Source organism: Echinops telfairi, unplaced genomic scaffold (assembly GCF_000313985.2).
Source record: "Echinops telfairi isolate 266 unplaced genomic scaffold, ASM31398v2 ScPeMD7_7469;HRSCAF=8507_1, whole genome shotgun sequence".
In the NCBI taxonomy this organism is placed as follows: Eukaryota; Metazoa; Chordata; class Mammalia; order Afrosoricida; family Tenrecidae; genus Echinops; species Echinops telfairi.
Genome location: NW_022111373.1, coordinates 86,158,531 through 86,180,429, shown reverse-complemented (window position 1 = coordinate 86,180,429; position 21,899 = coordinate 86,158,531). Strand labels below are relative to the sequence as shown.

Sequence of the window (21,899 nt, the reverse complement as noted above, 5' to 3'; positions counted from 1 at the left end):
GTGTACATCATTACTAGGGTATACGTCATTACTGATGGTGCTAGTGTGTACATCATTACTAGGGCATACGTCATTACTGATGGTGCTGGCAAAGCTAACCCTAGATGGCAACTTTCTTCTCTCACGTGCGTGACAAGTACCTTTTTCTTTTTCTAGATCAGCTTGGGAAACATTTCCTCTTATCTCCCCTCTCACAAAAGTATGAATTTGGAGCTAGAAAACTCACCAGTAAACAGCCCCACTGTCCAATAAATATACTCTGCTTGTTAAATCTAATATACAAATATGGTAACAAAGGTTTGAAAATGGAGCCTTGTCTAGTGCTATATTGGCACTCCAGTTAACAAGCCTTCCGAAGGAGTCGTGTTATGTTCAAGTCTGATAAACCTATTGTCTAAACAGATTTATTCTTTACGAACAGACAGGAGAGTTTTCCCTGCACTGTGTTCAGACATCGGATATGGTGCTGTTTGTGGCCACTGTCTACAGTGAAGATTTCAGAGTCAGCGATCATTAGCATTCCTGGTCCAATCAGGAATGCTCTTCAGTGCTGCTGCTGAATGATCTGCTCCGGACGTGGTTTCTCAGCTGCTCGATGAGTTCCGGATTCTGTTGCTGTATCTGCTGAGCAAACTGCTGGCCCCTGGAAAGAAGAGGCAAGGTGGGATGTGAGGTTAGAACAGTGGTTCTATGAGGTCACACCACATTCATGCAAAAACCGTTTCATAGGTTGAGGCGACTTTGCCAAAGGAGACCCAGTGAAACCAGCATTGGCATTTACCAGTGTAAAATGCTTTATAAGAAACAAGACAGCAGAGTTAAAGTGCATGCCTAAATTGGGTGAAATCCACTCCTCAAGTGCTTAATTAAGGAGCAGTGGTGGGCTAGTGCGCTATGCCTTCGGCAGTTAACCACAAGCTCAGCAGTTTGAATCCATTAGCCGCTCTCAGGAGAAAGATAAGGCTGTCTGCTCCAGTAAAAGTCTGCGTCGTGGAAATTCAAAGGGCAGCTCAACTCTGTCCGACTGAGTCGCTGTGAAGTGGAATTGACTGGATAGTGATGAGTAAGTCTAAGTGCTTAATCACAAAGAAGCAAAAGACTTCACTGTATATGCCCAATTGTGAGGCGCTTCAAAAGTCTGGGAAAAGTCCGTCATTTTCCATTGCATTGTTCCATGAACCGTTTTTAAAGCCACCTTGTGTAATTAAAGGTATCTTCCTCAATCAGTATTCATGTATTATAAACCCCTCATGTTACAGAATGGAGCTCCTAGTTTGAGATCACCTACTATGATTTTTTTTTCAAGGCAAAGAAGTTAAATAAAATTCCTGAGTGTGTGAACCTCAAGTGCAAGTGTTGGACATTTTTAAAATTATGCCACACAATAATCACTCTAAAATGCTATATTGTAAGTATCACAAATAGCAAGTCTGTAACATATGGCTTCACGTCAATTTAAATGGCCACATCATAGTCAAATACGGGCAGCAGTGCTCTTCAGCTACTTGGCTGGAAGGAAGGTGAATGTACTGAACCATGAGAGGATCCAAGGACTCGCTCTAGTGATGGCAGAGAAAGTGGTTCAGTGCCAACATTTCCTGAAGCATGCGTCTGGACAACAATCGTTTAACAATATGAGATTTTTAATATGTGTGTGTACCAAAATGAAGATACTTCATGCCCCTGAGTAGCTACATACTCAAGTCAGACGAAAACTTAGTTAGACCTTCACTGGGGACAATGAGGAAACAAATTACACTTGTGATCACATTCAATCAGAAGGAGCTGATCACTAATCCCTAACATTAATGCCTGTAAATGAAATGACATCTTCATCTAAGAAAGGAAGGACCTTAATATCCTGAGGAGACCCTTGGTGACACAGAGGGTTAACCTGCTCATCTACTCTGAAAGGCTGGCAATGTGAGTCCCCATCCGGGCACCTCAGAAGAAAGACCCTGTCTGTGATCGACTTCAGATAAACCAACCATGACAACGTACAGAGCTCGGTTCTATCTGGCACCCATGGCGTCACCATGAGTGAGAACTGACCAGACAGCAACTGGTCATCAAATAAGAAAAGTTAGGCTGAAGTCAAAAGACCAAATGTAGACCAAACCCCTCATGAGCCGTGAAACTGCATCTCAGTTTCTTAGCCATTAAATAGGAATGCCAATGATGGACTCCCCTTACATTAGTCTTCTCACCTGCTCGCTGAGGTGCTAAGGGAGAAGGAGACAGACAGACAAACTGCTGCTACCTGACAAGCCTTAAGCAAGCCATTGAGTAGCCACAACAGCTGGCCAAAGGGCCTGTGCTTGGATTCCTGCCCTTGTACTTTTTGCAACGTGATTCTAATTTATAAATCAATTCCAGATCAAACAACTAATGAGGCCACTGTTATTAATAATAAAAGAATAAGTGATATTTTAAAGTGTTAACAGCACTGGTTCCCTCACCTTTGAGACTAATAGTGATACATAAACGACATTTTCATGATTTCTCCTCTAAGTACCACTTACGCTTGGATGAGGCTAGACAAGTCAGTTAGGCCCCCGACTCCAGCAGCAGGTCCCCCAATGGCATTTGTCATCATCCCTGACATTCTACAGGGGACAAAAGATACAGCATTGGCGTATATTCTTTCTTAACAAGCAGGATAGTTGGCCCATGACAGATAAATACAGCTGCACTAACTAGGTTAAGGAGCCTTGGTGGCAGAATTAGTTACATGTGTGGGCTTTTAACTGCAAGGTCAGCAGCTCAAAACCACCAGGCACTGTGAGGGAGAACGATGAGCCTTTCTATTCCCATAAAGAAGTACAGTCTTAGAAACAGGAGAGCCTGTCCTATAGAGTCTTCTGAGATGGAATCAACTCAGTGGCAATGAATTTGGGGGGTTTTGTTATTGTTTTTTTTAAATAAATTATTTTATTGGGGGCTCTTGTAACAATCCATACATCAATTGTATCAAGCACATTTGTACATATGTGGCCATCATTTTCTTTCTATTTGAGCCCATGGTATCAGCTCCTCTTTTTTACCCTCCCTCCCTCACCCTCCCACCTTCATGAACCCTTAATTTATAAATTTCTGTTTTATTTTATTTTTTTTTTTTCAGTTTTTTTTTTTTTAACATTTTATTAGGGGCTCATACAACTGTTATCCCAATCCATACACACATCAATTGCGTAAAGCGCATTTGTACATCGTTTCTCAAAACATTTTCTCTCCATTTAAACCCCCGACATTAGGTCCTCATTTTTCCCCTCCCTCCCCTCTCCCCCCTCCCGCATGAGCCCTTGATAGTTTATAAATGGGTATTTTGTCATATCTTGCCCTGCCTGACGTCTCCCTTCATCCACTTTTGGCTGTCTGTCCCCCAGGGAGGAGGTCACACACAGTTCCATGCAATCGGTTCCCTCTTTCCTACCCATTCTCTCTTTACCCTCCCTGTTTTCCCACTCACACCACTGGTCCTATAGGGCTCATCCGTCCTGGATTCCCTGTATTTTCAGTTCCTATCTGTACCAGTGTACCTCCGCTGGTCTAGCCAGTCTTGCAAGATAGAATTCGAGTCATGGTAGTGGGAGCAGGGAGGAAACCTTTAGGAACTAGAGGAAGGTTGTATTTCTCATCATTGTTACATCGCACCCTGACTGGCTCATCTCCTCCCCGATATTTTCATATTTTACACCATCCACTGTCTCCCTTCACCCACGTTCTTCCCCTGGGGTGGGGGGTTGTATGTCGATCATTGCTATCGGTTCCCCCTTTCTCCCTCTTCTCTCCCCACTTTCCCCCACCCTCATGGTATCGATACTTTGGACTATGAAGTAGGATGTTAGGCTAAGTGCATCTCTAAGTTCCAAGTGACTAGCATTCCGGATAGTTATAATTATTTTCAGAGTTTGGGGATTAGGGGGAAAGAGATGTAATAAGCTCTTTCTAGATCAGCAGTTCTCAACTTGTGGGTCGCACTGCGACCCCTTGGGGGTCAAAAGACCCTTTCCTAGGGGTCACCCGATTCATAACAATAGCAAAATTACAGTTATGAAGTAGCAATGAAAATAATGTTATGGTTGGGGGGTCACCACAACATGAGGAACTATATTAAAGTGTCAAAGCAATAGGAAGGTTGAGAACCACTGCTCTAGATACTTACAGTTGTTGAACTTGAGGATTCTGCATTAAACTTGCTGCCTGGAATTGAAAAATGCATCTCTCATTAAAGATACTATTTAGGGATCTTTAACAAATACTTTTTAATTAGAAGCTAAACAACATACTAACATTTTATAGCGTTTTAGAGTGCTATACAAGTAAACAGGGGAAAAAGGAGCTACTGGTGGGGTAGAGGGTGTTAGTCATTAAAAAATATATTGCCAGGACAAAGAGATTACAAACCGCACTAAGGATCAAGATGATAGTTTGTTTATTCCTCCTGATGAGATCCATTGAGCTAAGGGGAAAGTAGAAGCTTGGACTTCTGCACTTGAACTGGCCCACTCCAAAGGACGGGCTTTGGCACCATCACAACGTCAGTGAGCCCAGCACGAGATCCTGCCGTTTCCATCAGCACACGGAAGAAAGGCTGAGTCACTGGGAGGACGGTGTTAGTGGAAAAAGACTGAATATACCGCGGGCTTCCGGAAGAAATAAATCTATGTTGGAAGAAGAGGGGGCGGAATACTCCCTAAAAGCATGTCTCACATGTTACCAGAAGAGACCGGTCCTATGTTTGGTCGAGTAGAGGCTCAGCAACAAGAGGGAGGGCTCTCCTGGAGTTAGACTGACAGAGGGCTGCGCAGCAGCTCACACACGATGGCGGTCACGCCGCGCAGGCCCGGTTCATTGTGTGCACAGGGTCGCTCTGAGGTGGCACCGAACAGCAACAGCAACGACCACATCAGCTGCCTGGAGGGTTATGACTTTCCCTTTGGGCCCAGATTCGTTCTTTCCGCGCTAATTAGTAAGCTGAGTGAATGACCTTCCAGGAGGCCTCCCTTTAACGCGGCACTGTCCCATTAAATAGATTGAGCCTGGAACTATCTCAGGAAACATACTTCCACTTCATTCTCATCAGGACAGTTACTTCACATCAGGCCAGCCTTCTTCGGCGAGCTCACCAGACTCCAGGCCCTGCCTCCCTTCATGAGGGCTACATGTACATCCTCAGTGGGCTGGAAACAGTCCTTCGCCATGAGCTGGAGGTGAGGGCAGGCCTCCGGCTGTCCCTCACAGAACAGGGCTCTGGAACTCCAATAGCTGTCATCAAAAATCCTCTTGAACCTCTAGCAACCTAATTTTTTATAGTCACTGAACATGTTGTTAACCGTCTCCTTTGCAGCTCCTATAAGGTGGCCTCACAGCATATAGCACCTCGGAGCCTGTGACGCAGCAAGCCAAGAGTACCGTGTGCACCTCCTAGCCCAACAGCATAACTGGAGGCCTGGCAGTCAGTAAGCATGTTCAAAAAATGTCCCGAGGCCCACAATTTGCTGACGGGTGCATAGGAAAACTGATTTAAGTTTGATGGAAAAATAAAAACTACCAATCGCCCAAAGACTTCTTTGTCTCCCTGGGAATGAATCGTTTGTGCAGTTCAATTCAACTGGAGACTTAGTGGATGCAGCACAGAATTTTGAAGTAAAAAGATGACTCAGCAGCAGCCCTGGCCTTCCAAGGGCACAGTGTGTAGTCGAGGTGTTCCCACATAACTATGCAGTCATCCAAGGAGCTGGGGATGCTCACGTCACATCCCAGACCCACCATGTCAGCGTCCACAAACTGCACCCGGGTCCATGTGTCTGCTAAAGAGCCTGCCGTGGTTTTGTCCATTGGAAGGATGGAGTACACAGACATGAGAATTACATGAAAAGATCCATTCTTAAGATGAAAAGAAAGACAATACTGAAGAGAGAACTTAGGGATCCACGAGAGCCAAGACCTTCGGACCTCAAGTATTAGGTATCTGCCTAGGACCACTTCCATAGAAAAAGCGTTTTTTTTTAATCATTTTGTGAATTGCAGACTCATCTGCCAATGTGATAAAAACTATGATTCTCTCCCTAAAAAAAATCCACACATCCACATGTATTTAATTTGTACAGATCATATGAGGAAATCCATAGGCTTCCTGAAGTTCAACCATCTTTCCCACAAAGAGGTCCATGAACAGGTTAAGCAGCTCAGCTACACCTTATGCCACCACTGACCACCACCCAACATAAAAGCGTTCTTATTACGATAAAGCATCAGAACTGATGAGGATGAGGCAAAAAGTACTGTTAACTAGGGTTCCAATTCATTCATGCAGAGGTTTATTCCCAACAAAATGTCTATAAACAGGCGAAACACGAAAACCTTTACTCCTGCAGAGTTAGTCTTGAAAACCTACTGCTAATGGGGTGCTATGAGTTGGAACCAACTCAATGGCAGTGATTCTTTTTTAATTACACTTGTCTTAGTCTCATTAGAGTGCCCTTAAAAAAATATTTTTCAGTCTACTCAAAACAGTGGCTTCTGAAAGGGTGTCAGTCAAATTCCAGTCAGAGGGGTCAGCCTACTAGGTTATGGCAACTGGTTTTGGTGATTCCAAAGGAGTAATCTCAATAGATTTCCTTGAATGATGTGGTAGTTACGTGGTTTCACGACAACGTGAAGATACAGAGAAGTGTAGGAGTGGCGTTTAGCTTGTCAATCACAGGTTGCAGCCTGATGACCTCACTTGGAGGTCCAACTAAGATACCTCCATGGAGGCTGGCCTCTCTCTTGCTCTCTGCCTTTACCTCCCTGCTTGTTGGCCATCCTGAGAGCTGTTGGAGCCCTGAGATGTTGTCCACTGACTTTGGATCCACATGATTTTGCTTCCACTGGCATGCAATATTCCTGTATTCTGTATCATAGCATGTGACTACATGGGTGGGAACAGGGACTTATGGATGTAGGAACTTGAGTTGGACTGGACTGGGATTTTTTTATATATATAATTACTTCTTGATATAAAGCTCTCTCTCAGACATATGAGTGTCACTGGATTTGTTTCTCTAGCCAACCTGGCCTACCACAAATGACATAGGACCACCATGGGGTCTTATACAGAAATTTTTTTAAAGGGGAATATTAGGTTGCTGAGAAAAAGGCCAGGAGACTTGTGCTGAGGAATTTTTTTCCCCCATCAAAACCATATACCTGGTCATTCTTCAAGGCTATCAAGGACTGTCCTGTGAAGATTTCTTTGGGAAACCATATGCCATCCACCGTACAGCCATTATCTTCCCTTTTAAACTTCTTTTGGTTCCCCAAACTCAAAGAACATTTCAGAAGGATTCTTGAGTAAATGGTTTTGATATTGTATAAGTGAAAGAGCATAGAATTCCTTGGGGAAGAGTTAGAAGGTGGAAACACTGCCTGCAAAAGCATACAGACCTAGACGGAGGTTGTGTTGAGGAACAGTAGCTTCGGTTTTTAATATTTTTGTTTAGTATAGGCTTTCATGATTTTGTAGCAATTGTTTTTATTTATTGTCACATAGACCTATGACAAAGAGAGCATAAAAGGAAATAATACTCACCATACTAATGAAGGCTGGGTTATTTATCAAGCTGGCCATGTCAAAGCTCAATCCAGTTCCTGTCTGTAAAACAATTCTATCTGAAAAATCACTCCAACCACTACAATAGAATTACAGTAAGTCATGAATGACAAATCATTTCACTCATTTGATATTCATAACTTACAGGACTGGATACCTCTCGTAACTTCTGCTCTGCGATTTTCAGATTTGACTTGTAGGAATCATTTTCAGGGTCAAGATCCAATGCCTTTTGATAACTTGTAACTGCGTCTTCAAATTTGTTCATGGCAGTAAGAGCCAGCCTGAAGAAATAAATAGTTTAGGAATAGAACATCTGATTAAAGAATGTCAGAACACCATGAATGTAGCCAAACCTCATCTTTGTTTTCATTCAGATAACAGTGAACATACTATACTATGGTTTACAAGAATGTATGAATGGGAAACAAAATTGAGACATTAAAATGACCTCTAATGATAAGATTCTAGGAATCTAAATTTTTTCCAGTCAACCGGAGTTGTCCAAGGAGGATCTTAATCTTTATGTCTAGAGAACACCCTGGTGTTCCTTACATTTAATGCCTCAAATATAAATAGTTTGCTTAAGAAGGGATAAGTTAACCTCCACAATGGCCTCCATTTTAACAAGAAATAGGGCATTCTGAGTGTACACAAATGCAGGGAGATCGTAAGATTTGGAAGTAGGAAGACAACTAATTTTTCTTCAAAATGCATCTATGTTCTCAATTGAGTATGAGGTACAATTGTCAGAATTACCACAGAAGGGGTACTGGAAATGTGAACTTAGAAGGGAACGGGAAGCTGTGAAATGCTTAAGGAGAGTGGTAAGGTGAATTTAGAAGGAATATAGAAGAATCGCCTGTCAATATTGAATGCTCATTTGAGATATATGATCATGGAAAAAAAAGTAAGTCTACTTAGTATGGTTGTGCAATTTTTTCCAACAGCAAACCATTTGTCATCCAACTAGTCATCTTGCTCCGGAGTCATGGAAACTGCAGCCATTTCTTCCAGTATGTTATGGAAGCACCTTGCTTCTTATTAGTTCAGAAGGTGCAAGATTAAGCAGGAGGTTAAAAAGCTAAAATCTTACCTGTTACTGTGCTGGTCATTCCCCCCAGCACTTCACTTACCCCATTCTCCCATAAGCCTTGCTGTACTTGGAATCAATGGCTATTGCTTTTTCACAATCCTTTATTGCATCTGTGTAGTGACCTAATTTACTCTGAGCAGCAGCCCTAAGAGAAAAAGAAGCAATTTTTATTAGCATGATGGCCTTTCCCCAATTTAGAAATCTCCTATGGAAGCTAGGGGGTAAAAAAAGATAAACCCAAAATGTAACCCAGAAACTTCTGGTAGGTGGCCATTCACAGTTTGTTATAGAAAAGACAAATATGCACACTATCTACCTATTTAACTCACTATGATCCAGTCGACTCCAACTTTGGAGACCCTAGAAAGAGTAGAAGTGCCCCTGTGGGAGTCCAAGGCTAAATCTTTAGGGGACTAGAAAGCCTCGTCTTTCTCCTGAAGAGCAACTGGTGGTTTTGAACAACTGACTTTGCAGCTAGCAGTCCAATGTGTAACCACTACACGACCAAGGCTCCTAGCTACATACTACCTGTCTAATTGGACCACACTGAAAATACTAAGGCATCCGGGGTCCCTTGAGAGGCACAACACTGAGCGAGTCAGGCAGCGAATGGCTGCACAGAGAGCTGCGCTGCTGAGCTGACAGTGTTCTGAGCTTCTCAGTAACTGGCAATGTTTCGATACCATCCATAGGGTTTTCATCAGTGGCTAATCTCTCAGAAGCGGACAGACTATTACTTCTTCATAGTCTGGTCTTAGCCTGGCTGCTCTACTGAAACCTGTTCACTTTGGGTGATCCCACTAGTATTTGAAATACCAGTGGCATAGCTTCCAGCGTCATAGCAACACACAAGCCACCACAGAACAAGCTGACAGACAAGCGGTTGAGTGTTATAATATCAAGTGTACTTAAGTTTTGAGGATACCAAGCAAAGTGTATGAAGGGGTGACAAATGAGTGCACAAGCGGGGCTGCTGGGAAGCAGGATGTGGGGGCTGGGAGAAGGGATGTAGAACTAGAAAATGAGGGGAGGGGAGTAGAGGAGAGGAGAGAGGGGCACTGTGACAACAAACTGTAAGCTAAACAGGAGAGCAGTGATAAAGCATGTGGTTGCTAACCGACAGGTCAGAGGTACGAACGCACCAGCTACTCTGCAGAGGAAAGATGTGCCGTGGCGTCTGTAAAGATGGGAGTCCTGTGGCGCAGTTCCACTCTGTCCACTGCAGGGTTCCTGAATCAGGATCTACTTCACAGCACCGGGTTTAACCCATTAGTAGACTCTGGATGTACTGAGATTCAGTAACAGAAATCACATCGGCAGCCAGTTCTAAATGCCATTCTCCACTAAGAGGACCCAAAGCCCTCGGAGAAAGGGCTCAGGCCAGATCTCCTGTGGCTGTAAGGAGCCATGCAGTCAGCTCCGACTCCTGGCAAACAGAATGAAAGACTGCTTGGTCCTACAACTGTTGCTCTGTCAGAGGCCCTGGTTTCAGGTTCCGGGGCAATCCATCCAGTTGAAGAGGTCTTCCTGCTTTCAGCCACCCCTCCGCTTTACCCAGAATGATGTCCTTCACTAGGGACCCGTCTTCCAAGGCAATTTGTCCAAAGTATGTGGGACGCCGTCTCGCCATCCCTGCTTCTAAGGAGCATTCTAACTATATTTCCTTCAAGACAGATTTGTTTGCTCTCCTGGCAGTCTTTCAATATGCTTCACCAGCACCATAATTAAAATACATAATTTTTTCTCCTATTCCCCATATTCATTGTTCAGGTTTCACAAGCAAATGAGATGATTAAAAACACCGTGCCGTAAGTCAGGTACACCGTAGTTTCTTCAAAGTGACATAATTTGTCTTTAATGTGTGTACAGCAGCTTTGTCCAGTGCAATACTTTGCTTGATTTTTTTAGTGCTGCTTCCATGAGCATTGACTAGGGATCCAAGTGAATGAAATATTTGACAACTGGGTTTGGGTCTGAGAAAATATTAGGTAAATCTTGTCTCAGAAAGAAAATAAAACTATATAAAAGGACACAAGGCAAATTTGAAGGGGTTCCTACAATCCAAATATAGGATAATCTAGGGACAAAAATAATTACAAAATGATTATAACAATAATTGTGAGGATTGCACACGACCAGGCAATGTACCCTTCTGTTGTGCATGGATCACTGTAAGCTGGAATCAAGATGGCACACAGAAAATATAATTCATTCAGGGCGGGATCATGAGTATAAAGTCAGTGAATTAAAGGTTTTTGAAGAACAGGACACTTACATGGTCTGACCTAATAAATTACTTATTCATGGCAGAAGGAATAATCTTGATAAACTCTCAAAGTTAGGGTCATGACTAACGAGACCGCGTGAAAGCAGGTATCGTGGGGATGTGTTGGGCTGCGAACCACAGGGTCAGCCGTTGGAACCCACCAGCCCAAAGGCGACTTTCTACCCCCGCCCCCCGAAGGAGTTCGAACCTCAGAAACCCAGAGGGCGAGTTCTACTCTGGCCTAGAGAGTCGCTATGACTCAGACTGGACTCAACCTCAGTAAATCTGATGTAAGGAGCTCGTGGTGACCCAGGGGTAAGCATTCTGATGTTCATAGAAACGTGGATCGTTCGAACCCACCACCGTATCCCACGGCAGAAAGATAGGGCAGTCTGCTTCCATCCAGATTGACAGCCTTGAAAACCATTTGGGGCGGTCCTTTCTCCCCTACAGCTAGGCTGTAAGTCAGACTCAACTAGACAGCAGTGTGTGCATTGATGGTTAATACAATCTAATAAATGGTTCATATAGGAACTGTACCAAAACATTTAACCTAAATTTCATCATGAGGAAACAATCAGACAAATCCATGATCACTGGCCTGAACGCTTCCAAAATGTGTTATGAAAACAAAACAGAAAATAGAGATTAAATGAAACTAGTGGGACATAACAAATGCAATGCATGAACCTTGATTTAATTCTGAGTCAAAAAATTGCTATAAAAATATTGATAAAGTGGGGAGATTTTCTTACATGTGGTAATTTTCTTAAGTTTGAATGATATCACAGTTTATGGAATGTATATTTTTATGAGATAAAGTTTAAGTATTTAAGATCAGTAAGCAAAAAGTATTTATCTGTGTCTGGGCATGTGTGTGCACATATACACATTCACACCCTCTAGCAAGAAGCAGAAGAAGACAAAGATAAATAATAAACACAAAGAAAGAACATGTGGCAAAATATCAGAAACTGGCGACCCTATAATAAGTGTATATGGACCCTCGTTATACTAGATTTTCAGTAACTTTAAGATGTAAATATGTTTTCTTTTCACCTACCTTTAAAAAAAAAAAAAGCAGAAGCCACCCTACCATGTGAAGGGTTTCGCCATTAGATATATTCAGCTAGGGACACTTTTCCTTTGTAAAATTCAATTTCCCAAATCAACTCAATGCCACCACTTATTGAACATCTGGGGAGGGGGTGCTTTCAGAGAGTTCATGGAAAAATGGAAATGAAAAATAATGGAATTTTTCCACGAAGCCCCTTCATGTGATATGTTGGCCCTTTAACTTGAAACCAAACACTCAGAGAGAAAATGGATACGACAGAAGCCCTCCAACCTTTCATAGTCTATTAGGAACACTGGAAAACACAAGTCAAAAATCAAAAAAACTCAGCCATCGAGTCAATGCTGACTCACAGTGACCCACTGTGGGCTTCCAAGACTGTAACTGTTCACAGGAGTAGAAAGCCCAACTTGCGAGTAAATAAATTATCAGTATGAAAAGTGTAGCAGTGGACATATCAAGGGAAGAGGCAGCACAGAAGCAGGTGTGTGTTACTCAACCTGGGCTGCCCAGTGGATATTCTCATAATGGGAAAATTGTCTTATCTCTACTATTCAGTATGATAGCCGCTAAACTACACATGGGAATTAAGCACTTGACGTGGTTAATCTAAATAAGGAATAAGCTGTTTTCTTTCTTTACATTTTGGTTAATTTACATTTAAGTAGGCATATTTTACTAGGAACTACCATGTAGGACACTGTGAGATTGACAGGGAGAAGGGTATAGAGATGTATACTCAGTATGATTGGAGAAAAGAGAAATTAAGTCAATCTTCTCCAAAGAGACAACACCAAACAGGATTTTGAAGGATGACTAATTTGGTAAGGTGAGAAATATTCAAAGCAAGCAAAGCATTGAAGGATGGTCCATCGGTATTTTTTAAATGCACAGAACATTTTACATGACATGTATATGGAAGTTAAAGAGACCAAGAATGAGGCAGAAGGACATTGGAGATAAAGTGAAAAGAAAAGAAAAGCATATGTTATAAAAGATATATCCTAATAAGGTGCTTACATTGGCTCATGATGGTATTTGGAATTAGTGAAAGTCAAATGATCAATTTCACATTTTAGAAAGTTCTATTTAAGTTAAAAGTACACGAGTTTACCAAAAGTTAACCTCAACTGAAACTGAGGCAATGGTGGTGGAAATGGAGGTGGGAACAAAGGAGCAGTTTGGGAGGACGATGGGAAAGGGAAGCATCAAAAAAGAGCCCCTGACCTCGGGCTTCAGAGACTGACAACAAGACAGGTAACGAAGCAGAGAAGGATCAGACCCAGACGGACAAGGAGGAGGGGAAGGCGAAGGAAGAAAGAAAATCATTGTTATTTCAACCCTCACACATCCTCAGATCACTAACTGCCAGCAGGATGAAGGCCAATGTGTGCTGCTCACAAAAGGAGGGACGAGGCAGCTGAGCCTTTGAGACCAGGAAAGGGAAGAGAAGCCAAGCTGTATTTGAATCTCCTGTGAGATGAAGCCAAACATAGCCGTTTCCGAGCAGAATAACAATGTGGTGTTCTCTCTCTGCCTCTGCTGTCTGGTTTTCAGGGCATAACTAATGGCATTTCAGAAAAACAATGCAGTCAGTCACCATGTCTTCAAATATCCTCCAGCTCTTTACCTTACTGGAGGGAAAGCATGAAAATGATTCGTCTTTGATTTTTGGAGAAAATAAAGCAGAAAAACAACAACCCATCAGATTTCTCATACTGTACGGTATGCATGCATGAAAGAAAACACCAATTCTTCAGCTGAAAAAGTCTCATATTGCCTTCTGGGGGGAGGAAAAAATATATATCTCTATATAAAGTTAGCACAATGCTAAGGACTTCATCACATTTTATCACTCTTCCCAATCACCTTGTGAAGTGATGAATATTATCACTGCTGTAAATGAGAAGACTGAGCCATGGTGGTACAGTGGTTTAAGCACTGGACATTGAACCTCAAGGCCAGCAGGTCAATCCATTTTGTGGTAGAAAAGAGATTGTCTACTCCCCTAAAGAATGAGGGATAGGCTGCTAACCAAGAGTTCAGCAGTTTGAAACTACACCAGATAATAGACCTTTTCCATGGAGTTTTTGAAGGCCCTTCATATACCTATAAAAAAACTGTATATACCATGTTTGCTTAGGAAAGAAAGACAAAAAAATGAGCAGTTTGCTTCATAGTATTATAGATACAAAAGTGGTTTAAATCAAACCCTCAATTATTTATTGTTTTACATATAAAAGTATTGATGTAAAATGCTTAATCACTTCAAAACCACCAGAAATCTTTGTATTCCTTTCTGAACTCCTGGGAGGCATGGGCTAGGTGCCATGGGAAATACAAATATGAGGGGATTAAAAAGTTTGTAGGAAAGTTCCATTATATTTTAATTCCATTTTTCCATAAACATTCTGAAGGTTTCTCATAAATACAAGGCCCACTCTCTGCCCTTCACCAAATGAAATAAAACAGATGCAAATAATTATACAGCAAAACACATGATAAAACTGTATCGATTCTATGGTAGTCACCTAATCTGGTGTCAATTTAAGGATTAAGAGCGTAGGGATGGAGTCTAGTCTGTCAATCTAGAGATAGCCAATGAGACTTCTGTGTGAGCATGGCCTTCTGAGAATTTTGGGAAATCTGGGACTTCTTCCTGGGAGGCTGAAGACACTTCTCTCTCTCTACCACTCCCTGGGAGACATTGCAGAAGACAAGCCACATGGACGCAACCAGACCTTGGAAGCCGGAGAAGCCACAGAGAGACTGCTGCCAGCTCTGAGATGTTTCCAATGGCACTGGATTAAAGATGTTCTACCCACTGGCTTGTGATCTTCTGCATTCAGCGTCATTGCATGTATTTTGTGAGTCTGAAGAGGACTTAATAGATTGATATAGGAAATATGGGCTAATATCGGACTTATGGACTTGATCTGGACTGGGCTGGGATGTTTTCTCAATGTTCGATTGCTCTTGTATATAAATATTTTTCTCGTCTACCCAGACTAACACATATGGTAAGTGCTTAAGAGTGTGGGGGAATTAAAAAAATGTGAGGACAGTAAAAACATTATTACTACTAGAGTTCCAGTTTACACACGCATGGTTATATCCCAAACAAAACATGTCTCTGATCAGTAGATGGGTGCAAACCAGTCCTCTAATATACTTGTTTTTGTTTCCTTAAGGTGACTTCAAACAAGCAAACACAGTTCAAGCAGAACAGTGGCTTTTGAGGTGATCTGTTGGGCCAGTTAAAGTCGAGGTAAAGCGATCAGCTCAAAAGGTTATAGCAACAGTTTCTCGGGGGCTCCCAAAGGGGTAATTCTGATAGATTCTCTCAAAGGATACATGATGATTAGAATTCCGAAGCCTTAGGAAGAAGTTTTAAATTTTTAAAAAACTGTACTGGTGAGAAAAAAAGACAAGAAAGTTGTCCCAAGAATTTTTTTCCCCATCATAGTAATGCACCTACTCATTCTTCAAAGGTAGCAAGGGCTGCCCTTAAGGAATTTCATTGGGAAACTATCCCATCTGCCCTACAGCCCTGATATGTTCCCCCTTTAAATTTCTTTTTGTCCTTCAAACTCAACCAACATTTAAAAGAAATCCATCTGAGTCCCTTGAAGACCCAAAACTGCTGTTTTGACCTGGTAGACATCCAAGAGTACAGAATTCTGCAGGGAAGGGTGAGAGAGACGGGAACCCTGCTTTCAGAGCTGTGTAGACGAGGTAGGAGACAGGAAAACAATCGCTTCACACCCTGATGTTCTTGTTGGAGCAAGCTTTTGTAGCAGTGCTCTTGGACTTCCCCTGTCCATAACAGGCTTTCCTGGAAGGGCTCACGATCAGTAGGGTCCTCAAAGGGCAAAAGAAAAGATAAATGCTACAAAAGACTCATGCTTAAGTCTGTCTGACCAAAGCTGTCAGTTGGTCATTTTCTAATTTAAAAAGGAAAAAAGTAATAATAATAAAATTAATATTATCTTAGCAAGTTTAGTATGTGAAAAAATATTTTGACTAGTAAGAAAAGTGTGAAAATGGATATTAAAGGGAAGATGTCAATGTGCTATTCTGAGTCTCTAATTTTTTGGCATCTAGCTGGCTAAGGAAGGTGACAAGGATATAATTGTCAAAACTATTAGCTACTGAGTTTTTTACAGTCTCAAAAAAAAAAGATCCTAAAGTTTTCTTTAATATCTACATTAAATGTATGAACAAAATTTACTAGGTTTTTAATGTTAGACCGCATGCTTTATTACTGAGCTCCTTGGTGGAAAAAAATAATATTTTTAATGCAAAAGAGAACAATTTTTATTTCACAACTTCAATTTAACAAAGAAATAAAAAGCAAGCTTAGGTATTTCCATAAATCTCATCTAGTAGAGTACCAGTGGGACACTCTTTCTGATTGCAAAGTTCATTAAAAACAATTTATTTGCATAGTGAAAGTATGTGACTTGCTGTGCCTTTACAGTATAAATTACTTAATTTGGCCCTTTTAGCCATATAGTCTTTCTGACACCTACCAAATGGCTGGGTCTCTCTCACTGCCATTGAGTGGATTCTGACCCAGCAAATGTGAGGTGCATGTGGCCCACCAAGGGAATTGAACAGTTGCCAATGATATAAATAAGGTGCACGGCAACCCTGTGGGAGTGGAATCATGCAAAGGTGTACAGAACCTTGTCGTTGGGATTGGTCAGCTCTGCTATCCTGCTAGGCTTAAAATATACCATGCCAGAAGAAGAAAGAGGCTCTCATGACCCCTAGGACAAGCCAGGAGTTGAATGCATTCAGAACCTCTGTGCTGAGAATCTCAATACAGGAATCAGAACTGTGACACCAGAGAACAAGCAATGGCAACAGAACAGAGTGCCTGACGTGAGACTAACAGGCTGCCTGGCCAAGAGTGAGAACACGGAATGTTTTCAGGCAGGAGGCTTGTAGGTGGAGTTGAGAGCTTCTCTCACTTATTGGCAGCGCTAAAAGAGCTTGCACAAGTAGGCACACTTGCGCAAGTAGGGCAGAGACCATAGGGCCAAGAAGCCAAAGTCTCATAGAGGCATACTTGCAGGCACACCTGAGAAAAGGCTGCCTGTCCTAAATGAAGAGCTGAACTAGAAACATGAATGGTTTCCAATCCTGAATTATAACCTGTTACTTCCCTAATATGCCCCCATACAGTATTGTTTGTGAGTTCTGTGTGGCCATTGTGACAAATTACAGAACCAGCAGAGAAGCAAAGAGTGCCGTGGAAGGAAAGTAAGAAGCAGTAGCATGATTGGAAGAGAGAGGCAGGTTTGACCTTCATCTCACAGGTACCAGGCCCAGGCTATTGATCTTAATCCTCTTTCCTACTCGTGAATTTAGATTCGGTCAGACACCACTACCGTGTTACCATTACAGCTCGATAAGCAATGATCTAACACTGACACTTGGTCATGAGATATATAGAGACACTATCCAATATATGAGAGGAGCCCTTCATGGCTTCGAGGTTGTGAGTTGGGCTGTTAACCACAAGGTCAGCAGTTAGCACCAGCCAGCTACTCCATGGAGAAAGATGAGGCTTCCCGGTCCCATAAAGATTGATAGCCTCGGAAACACAAAGGGGCAGTTCTGCCTTGTCTGTACATGTTCACTATGAATTAAAATCAATTTGACAGCAGTGGTGTGTGTGTGCGCGCGCTCAGTTTATTAAAAGCCTTGCGCTTAACCACGTGAAGAATGCAGCATCAGGATTGGAGAAAGACTCCATTCTTGATCAAAAGGAACGAACACCTGCAGCCCTCATTGATGAAGTTCAAAGGCTTCAGCCTTTGCCTCAACATAAAGGGGGTAAAAAACATCCTCACGACCGGACCAGTAAGCAACATCATGATAAATTGAGAAAGTATTTAAATGTCATAGATTTCACTTGACTTGGATCCACAATCAACCCAGATGGAAGTAGCAATTAAGAAACAAGTGATGGGAGAGTCGCCTCCTGGGCTCTGGCAGGAGAATACACAGAACCGAACATGTCCTGTGCCTCGGCCTTGAGCAGCCAAGATTCGCTTTCTGCTTGCCCTGGTCTAAGGGACCCACAAATGGACCCACACTGGTCCAAAGTAGAGAAAAGGTGTCCTGGGTGAGCCCAGGCCACCCCAGAAATGCAATGGCTGAAAAGCAGGTGCCAGGGACGAGACTAGGAGATTTCAAACCAAGCCTCCGGTTTCTCGTAGTGCAGTTAAAGGGCTGAGTGTTTCACAGTTAAAACGGCTTCATCTGCACTGACATCCTGCACCTTGAAGGCAAGACCGTTAACGAGGGCACATGGTCTTCTGGCACATCGGAATGTGTGCACAGAAAATGGAAAACCGCCAATCTTTTAAAATACAATTCTTGTGCTCACTTCAGCAGCACATATTCTAAAATAGAAAAGAATCCTTTGACACTACAATGGGTACATTCTGCTGGGTTATCAAGCTTGAAAATCTCCAAGAATTTAAGAGACTGGGTCACTGGGCCCATCCTCACCCGTGGTGCTACAGTGATACACTGAATTGTGGTATTGGCCCTTAAGTACAACTGCAGAAGTGTGGCTTTCATCATGTACGATACATTGGACAACCGTGATGCTTTACAATGACTTCAATGCCACAGGTGGAAACTGGAACATTCTCGGGGTAGTATATCTCCAGTATTGTAAAGTCGGCCAAGGTACCAGTCACATCATTGCAGAAAGTGCAACAGATGTGTGATGAAGATAGACCATCACTGTCCTTGGATCGATTGTGGCTGCCAAAATCAGGCTTTGCTCACATTGCTCCTCCTTTAGGCCTGCTGTGGTTATGTGCCAGCCACTCTGCGGGAGAAAGACCAGGCTTTTAGAAAGATTCTGCTCCTGCAAAGAATTACAGAGTTACAGTCTCACATACTCACAGAGGCAGGTCTGCCCTGTCCTACAAGGTCGTTATGAGTCATCATCGATCACTAGATGGTAGTGGGTTTTGGTTTGAGCTGTATTCATTCTGCTTTAACTTTCACTATCACTGTGCACACACAGGGCACCAGGTGGCGTAGTGGTTACAGAGTGGGTTGCTATTTGGTTAGCAGTTCAAAACCACCTGTCTCAGCTGGAGGACAAGCTTAATACTCCTGTAAAGAGTTAAAGATTCAGAAGCCTACAGGAACAGTTCTACACTGTCCTGTAGGGTCTCTAGGGGTCAGAATCAAGTCGATGGCAGTGAGAGCGGGGTTATGCACACAGCTTTCTAATAGACTGTCCTTTGAGTGGAAGACTGTAAAGATGGATTTAACACAACTCAGAGGGGCGCTCTCCCTCCTGTTCCTTTCAGGGGAGCTTCCTTTGCCAGCTTTACCTGTTTGCCGTGGGGCCAGCTATCAGAACAAGCACATCTGTTAGCATGCAGCTTGTTATCTGGACGAAAACAATTCTCAAGGTAAAACTTTCACTGAATCATGGATTGAAAAGAAGGCTGATGAGCAAATTCAGTGTCATCAACCAACCCGATGGAGTCGCTGTGCTCCGTGTGATTGAGGAAGCAGGTGGAAGAATGTTAAACAGGTATGTAGACAGTCAAGGGCCCCCAAGGAGATGGACTAGAGGGACCAACAAGAGAAGTCTGTCATCAGTACAGATGACAAAAGAACAGGTGAAACAAAGCAGGATAAGATAAGAGTCAGAATTTGGGCCCAGAAGGTAACAGAAGATTACCGTGGATCCTGTTGTCCTGAATAAACAGATGTACACCTTGTTTACAAGTCCTTTCCTTGAAGAGCCACATGAGGCTGCTGAACAGGAAGTTCATCCAGCCACAAAAGGCGGAAGACACTGGCTGTATGGGGACAAAATTCTTGACAATTCTGTGATAGGAGGCATTTCAGAAATAAGGAGAACGTTCCTTAGAGCGTGTGAAAAAGTGTTCCTATGGAACTGAAACAGTCCAGAGGGTGATAGGGAGAATATGTAAGGCACTGTCAAAGTAAAATTAGTCTTCAAGTCCTCTCTATTACTTGGAACTTGTTCAGATTATTAAAGAATTATTCAATGAGCCTATTACGGCTAAAGTGTTCTTTTCTTCAAAGGTGCCCTAGTCTGCGACTTAAATATTTTTAGTAGCATTTGAAATGGAGAAGCCATTCAGCATATGCCTTTGAATTCCAGCCCCCCACCCCCTTCTGTGCTCAAAGGGGAAAGCACTTTACTCAGGTAAATTCACTGCATTTCCCCTAGGGCTTTTTTTGTTTGTTTTAAAGCCTTGCACACTCTGGCCCTCACCTGCACATGTAGCTGTTCTTTTCCAGGAGCATCTGTATGTGATGGTTTTATTCTGTTATCCCCCCAACTGATATCCCTTATGTAATATTCTAGATATTAAAGCGTGTACATTGTTAGATTCAATATAAGCTCACATTTTGTTACCTATTATTTAATAATTCAGATTTAATCAGCTCAAATCAATATCGATGCACTTTGGGACAACAGTTTTCACAGAAAGTCTTTTTTCTTTTTGCTAATTAAAAGAAAGAAGTGATGTATTGCACAGGGCTGATGTGCTACAAAAGCTCGCTTTAATGTGCTCAGTAGTGAGCTTGCCACTTTGAAGATTAAGGTGGGTCTGATCCATGTGGGGTACTTTCAGTCATCTCATATGCATGTGAAAGGTGGGAAACTTCAGCATTTTCTCTGTTCATCCTGAGGGTCTTTATTGGTACAGTTGTGAGGATTTTGCTTTCCTTTAGGCTTCGATCTTCATTGGCAAATGCTTCAAGTCCCCTTCACTTTTCAGCAAGCAAGATTATGTCACCTCCTTATCACAGGTAATCAATGAGTCTTCCTCCAATCCTTATGCTGCATTCTTCTTCATATAGCGCAACTTCTTGGATTATTAGCTCAGTTTACAGATTAAATAAGCATGATAAAAGGATACAACCTTGGTACACACCTTTCCCGAATTTAAACCATGTAGTATCCCCTCTTCTTCTGTATGAATGACTGCCTGTTGGTCTATGTACAAGGTTCCTCATAAGTCCAATGAAATATTCTAGGATGTCTATTCATTGCAATGTTATCCAGGATTTATTAAGATCTTTACAGTCCAATGTCTTTGCATAGTCAATAAAACATAGGTGCCTTTTCGGTATTCTTTGTTTTTAACCAAGATCCATTTAATACTAACAATGATGCCCCTCATGCCACATCCTCTTCTGAATCCAATTGAATTTCTGGGAACTTCCTGTCAATCCAGCCATATTTAAAAGATCTTCAGCAAAATTTTCCTTGCTTGTGGTACTAATGAGATTGCCCAATAATTTCCTCATTCTCTTGAATCACTTGTCTTTGGGGTAGTCACAAATAGAGATGTCTTCCAGTTGGTTGGCCAGGTGGTTGGAGAAGGCCAGCTCGGATGGGTATAATTATCCTAATTATGATAAGAGTAACTCAATGAAAATGTAGATCCAATTAATTTAGAGAGGTCTTTGAAGTCTAAGACTTTACTATAAATGAAAAGGCAATTCTTATTATGTACTGTCACAAAAATTTTAGATTGATTAAAATAGTCATGCCCACCCTTCAAGGCCGGAACTGAACCTACCCCTGGGGATCAACTTTCAGTCCAACAATAGAAAGGCTTATAAAGTGACTAATAACACCAGGAAGAAATACGCTCCCTAGTACAACCAACCATATAAAAAGTCAACACTTGGCCCTAATCAAAGCTTAGAAGGCAGGAAGGGGAATGAAAGAAGGGCAAGGGAAACCAAAGAACTATGGAAAGAGTGCAATTATATTGAGGGGATGGTAACCAATGTCAAGGAACAAAATGTAGAGATGAGCTGGTCGGGGTGCAGT

At 42.2% G+C, this 21,899-nt stretch overlaps 1 protein-coding gene and 1 pseudogene across 1 annotated transcript in view; one reads left to right on the top strand and one right to left on the bottom strand.

The window, feature by feature from the left end:
• Positions 1–153: 153 nt before the first annotated feature.
• SGTB (small glutamine rich tetratricopeptide repeat co-chaperone beta) overlaps positions 154–21,899 on the bottom strand; it is a 70,980-nt gene continuing 49,234 nt past the window's right edge. Inside the window, exons 4-9 of the mRNA XM_045285235.1 lie at positions 8,734–8,838; positions 7,743–7,881; positions 7,577–7,639; positions 4,166–4,203; positions 2,523–2,606; positions 154–643 (exon numbers count right to left, since the gene is read on the bottom strand). Of these exons, the coding sequence (XP_045141170.1) occupies positions 532–643; positions 2,523–2,606; positions 4,166–4,203; positions 7,577–7,639; positions 7,743–7,881; positions 8,734–8,838 (541 nt within the window). The 3' untranslated portion in view covers positions 154–531. The remainder of the gene's footprint in view (positions 644–2,522; positions 2,607–4,165; positions 4,204–7,576; positions 7,640–7,742; positions 7,882–8,733; positions 8,839–21,899) is intronic.
• On the top strand, positions 19,263–19,983 carry LOC115873718 (annotated as a pseudogene).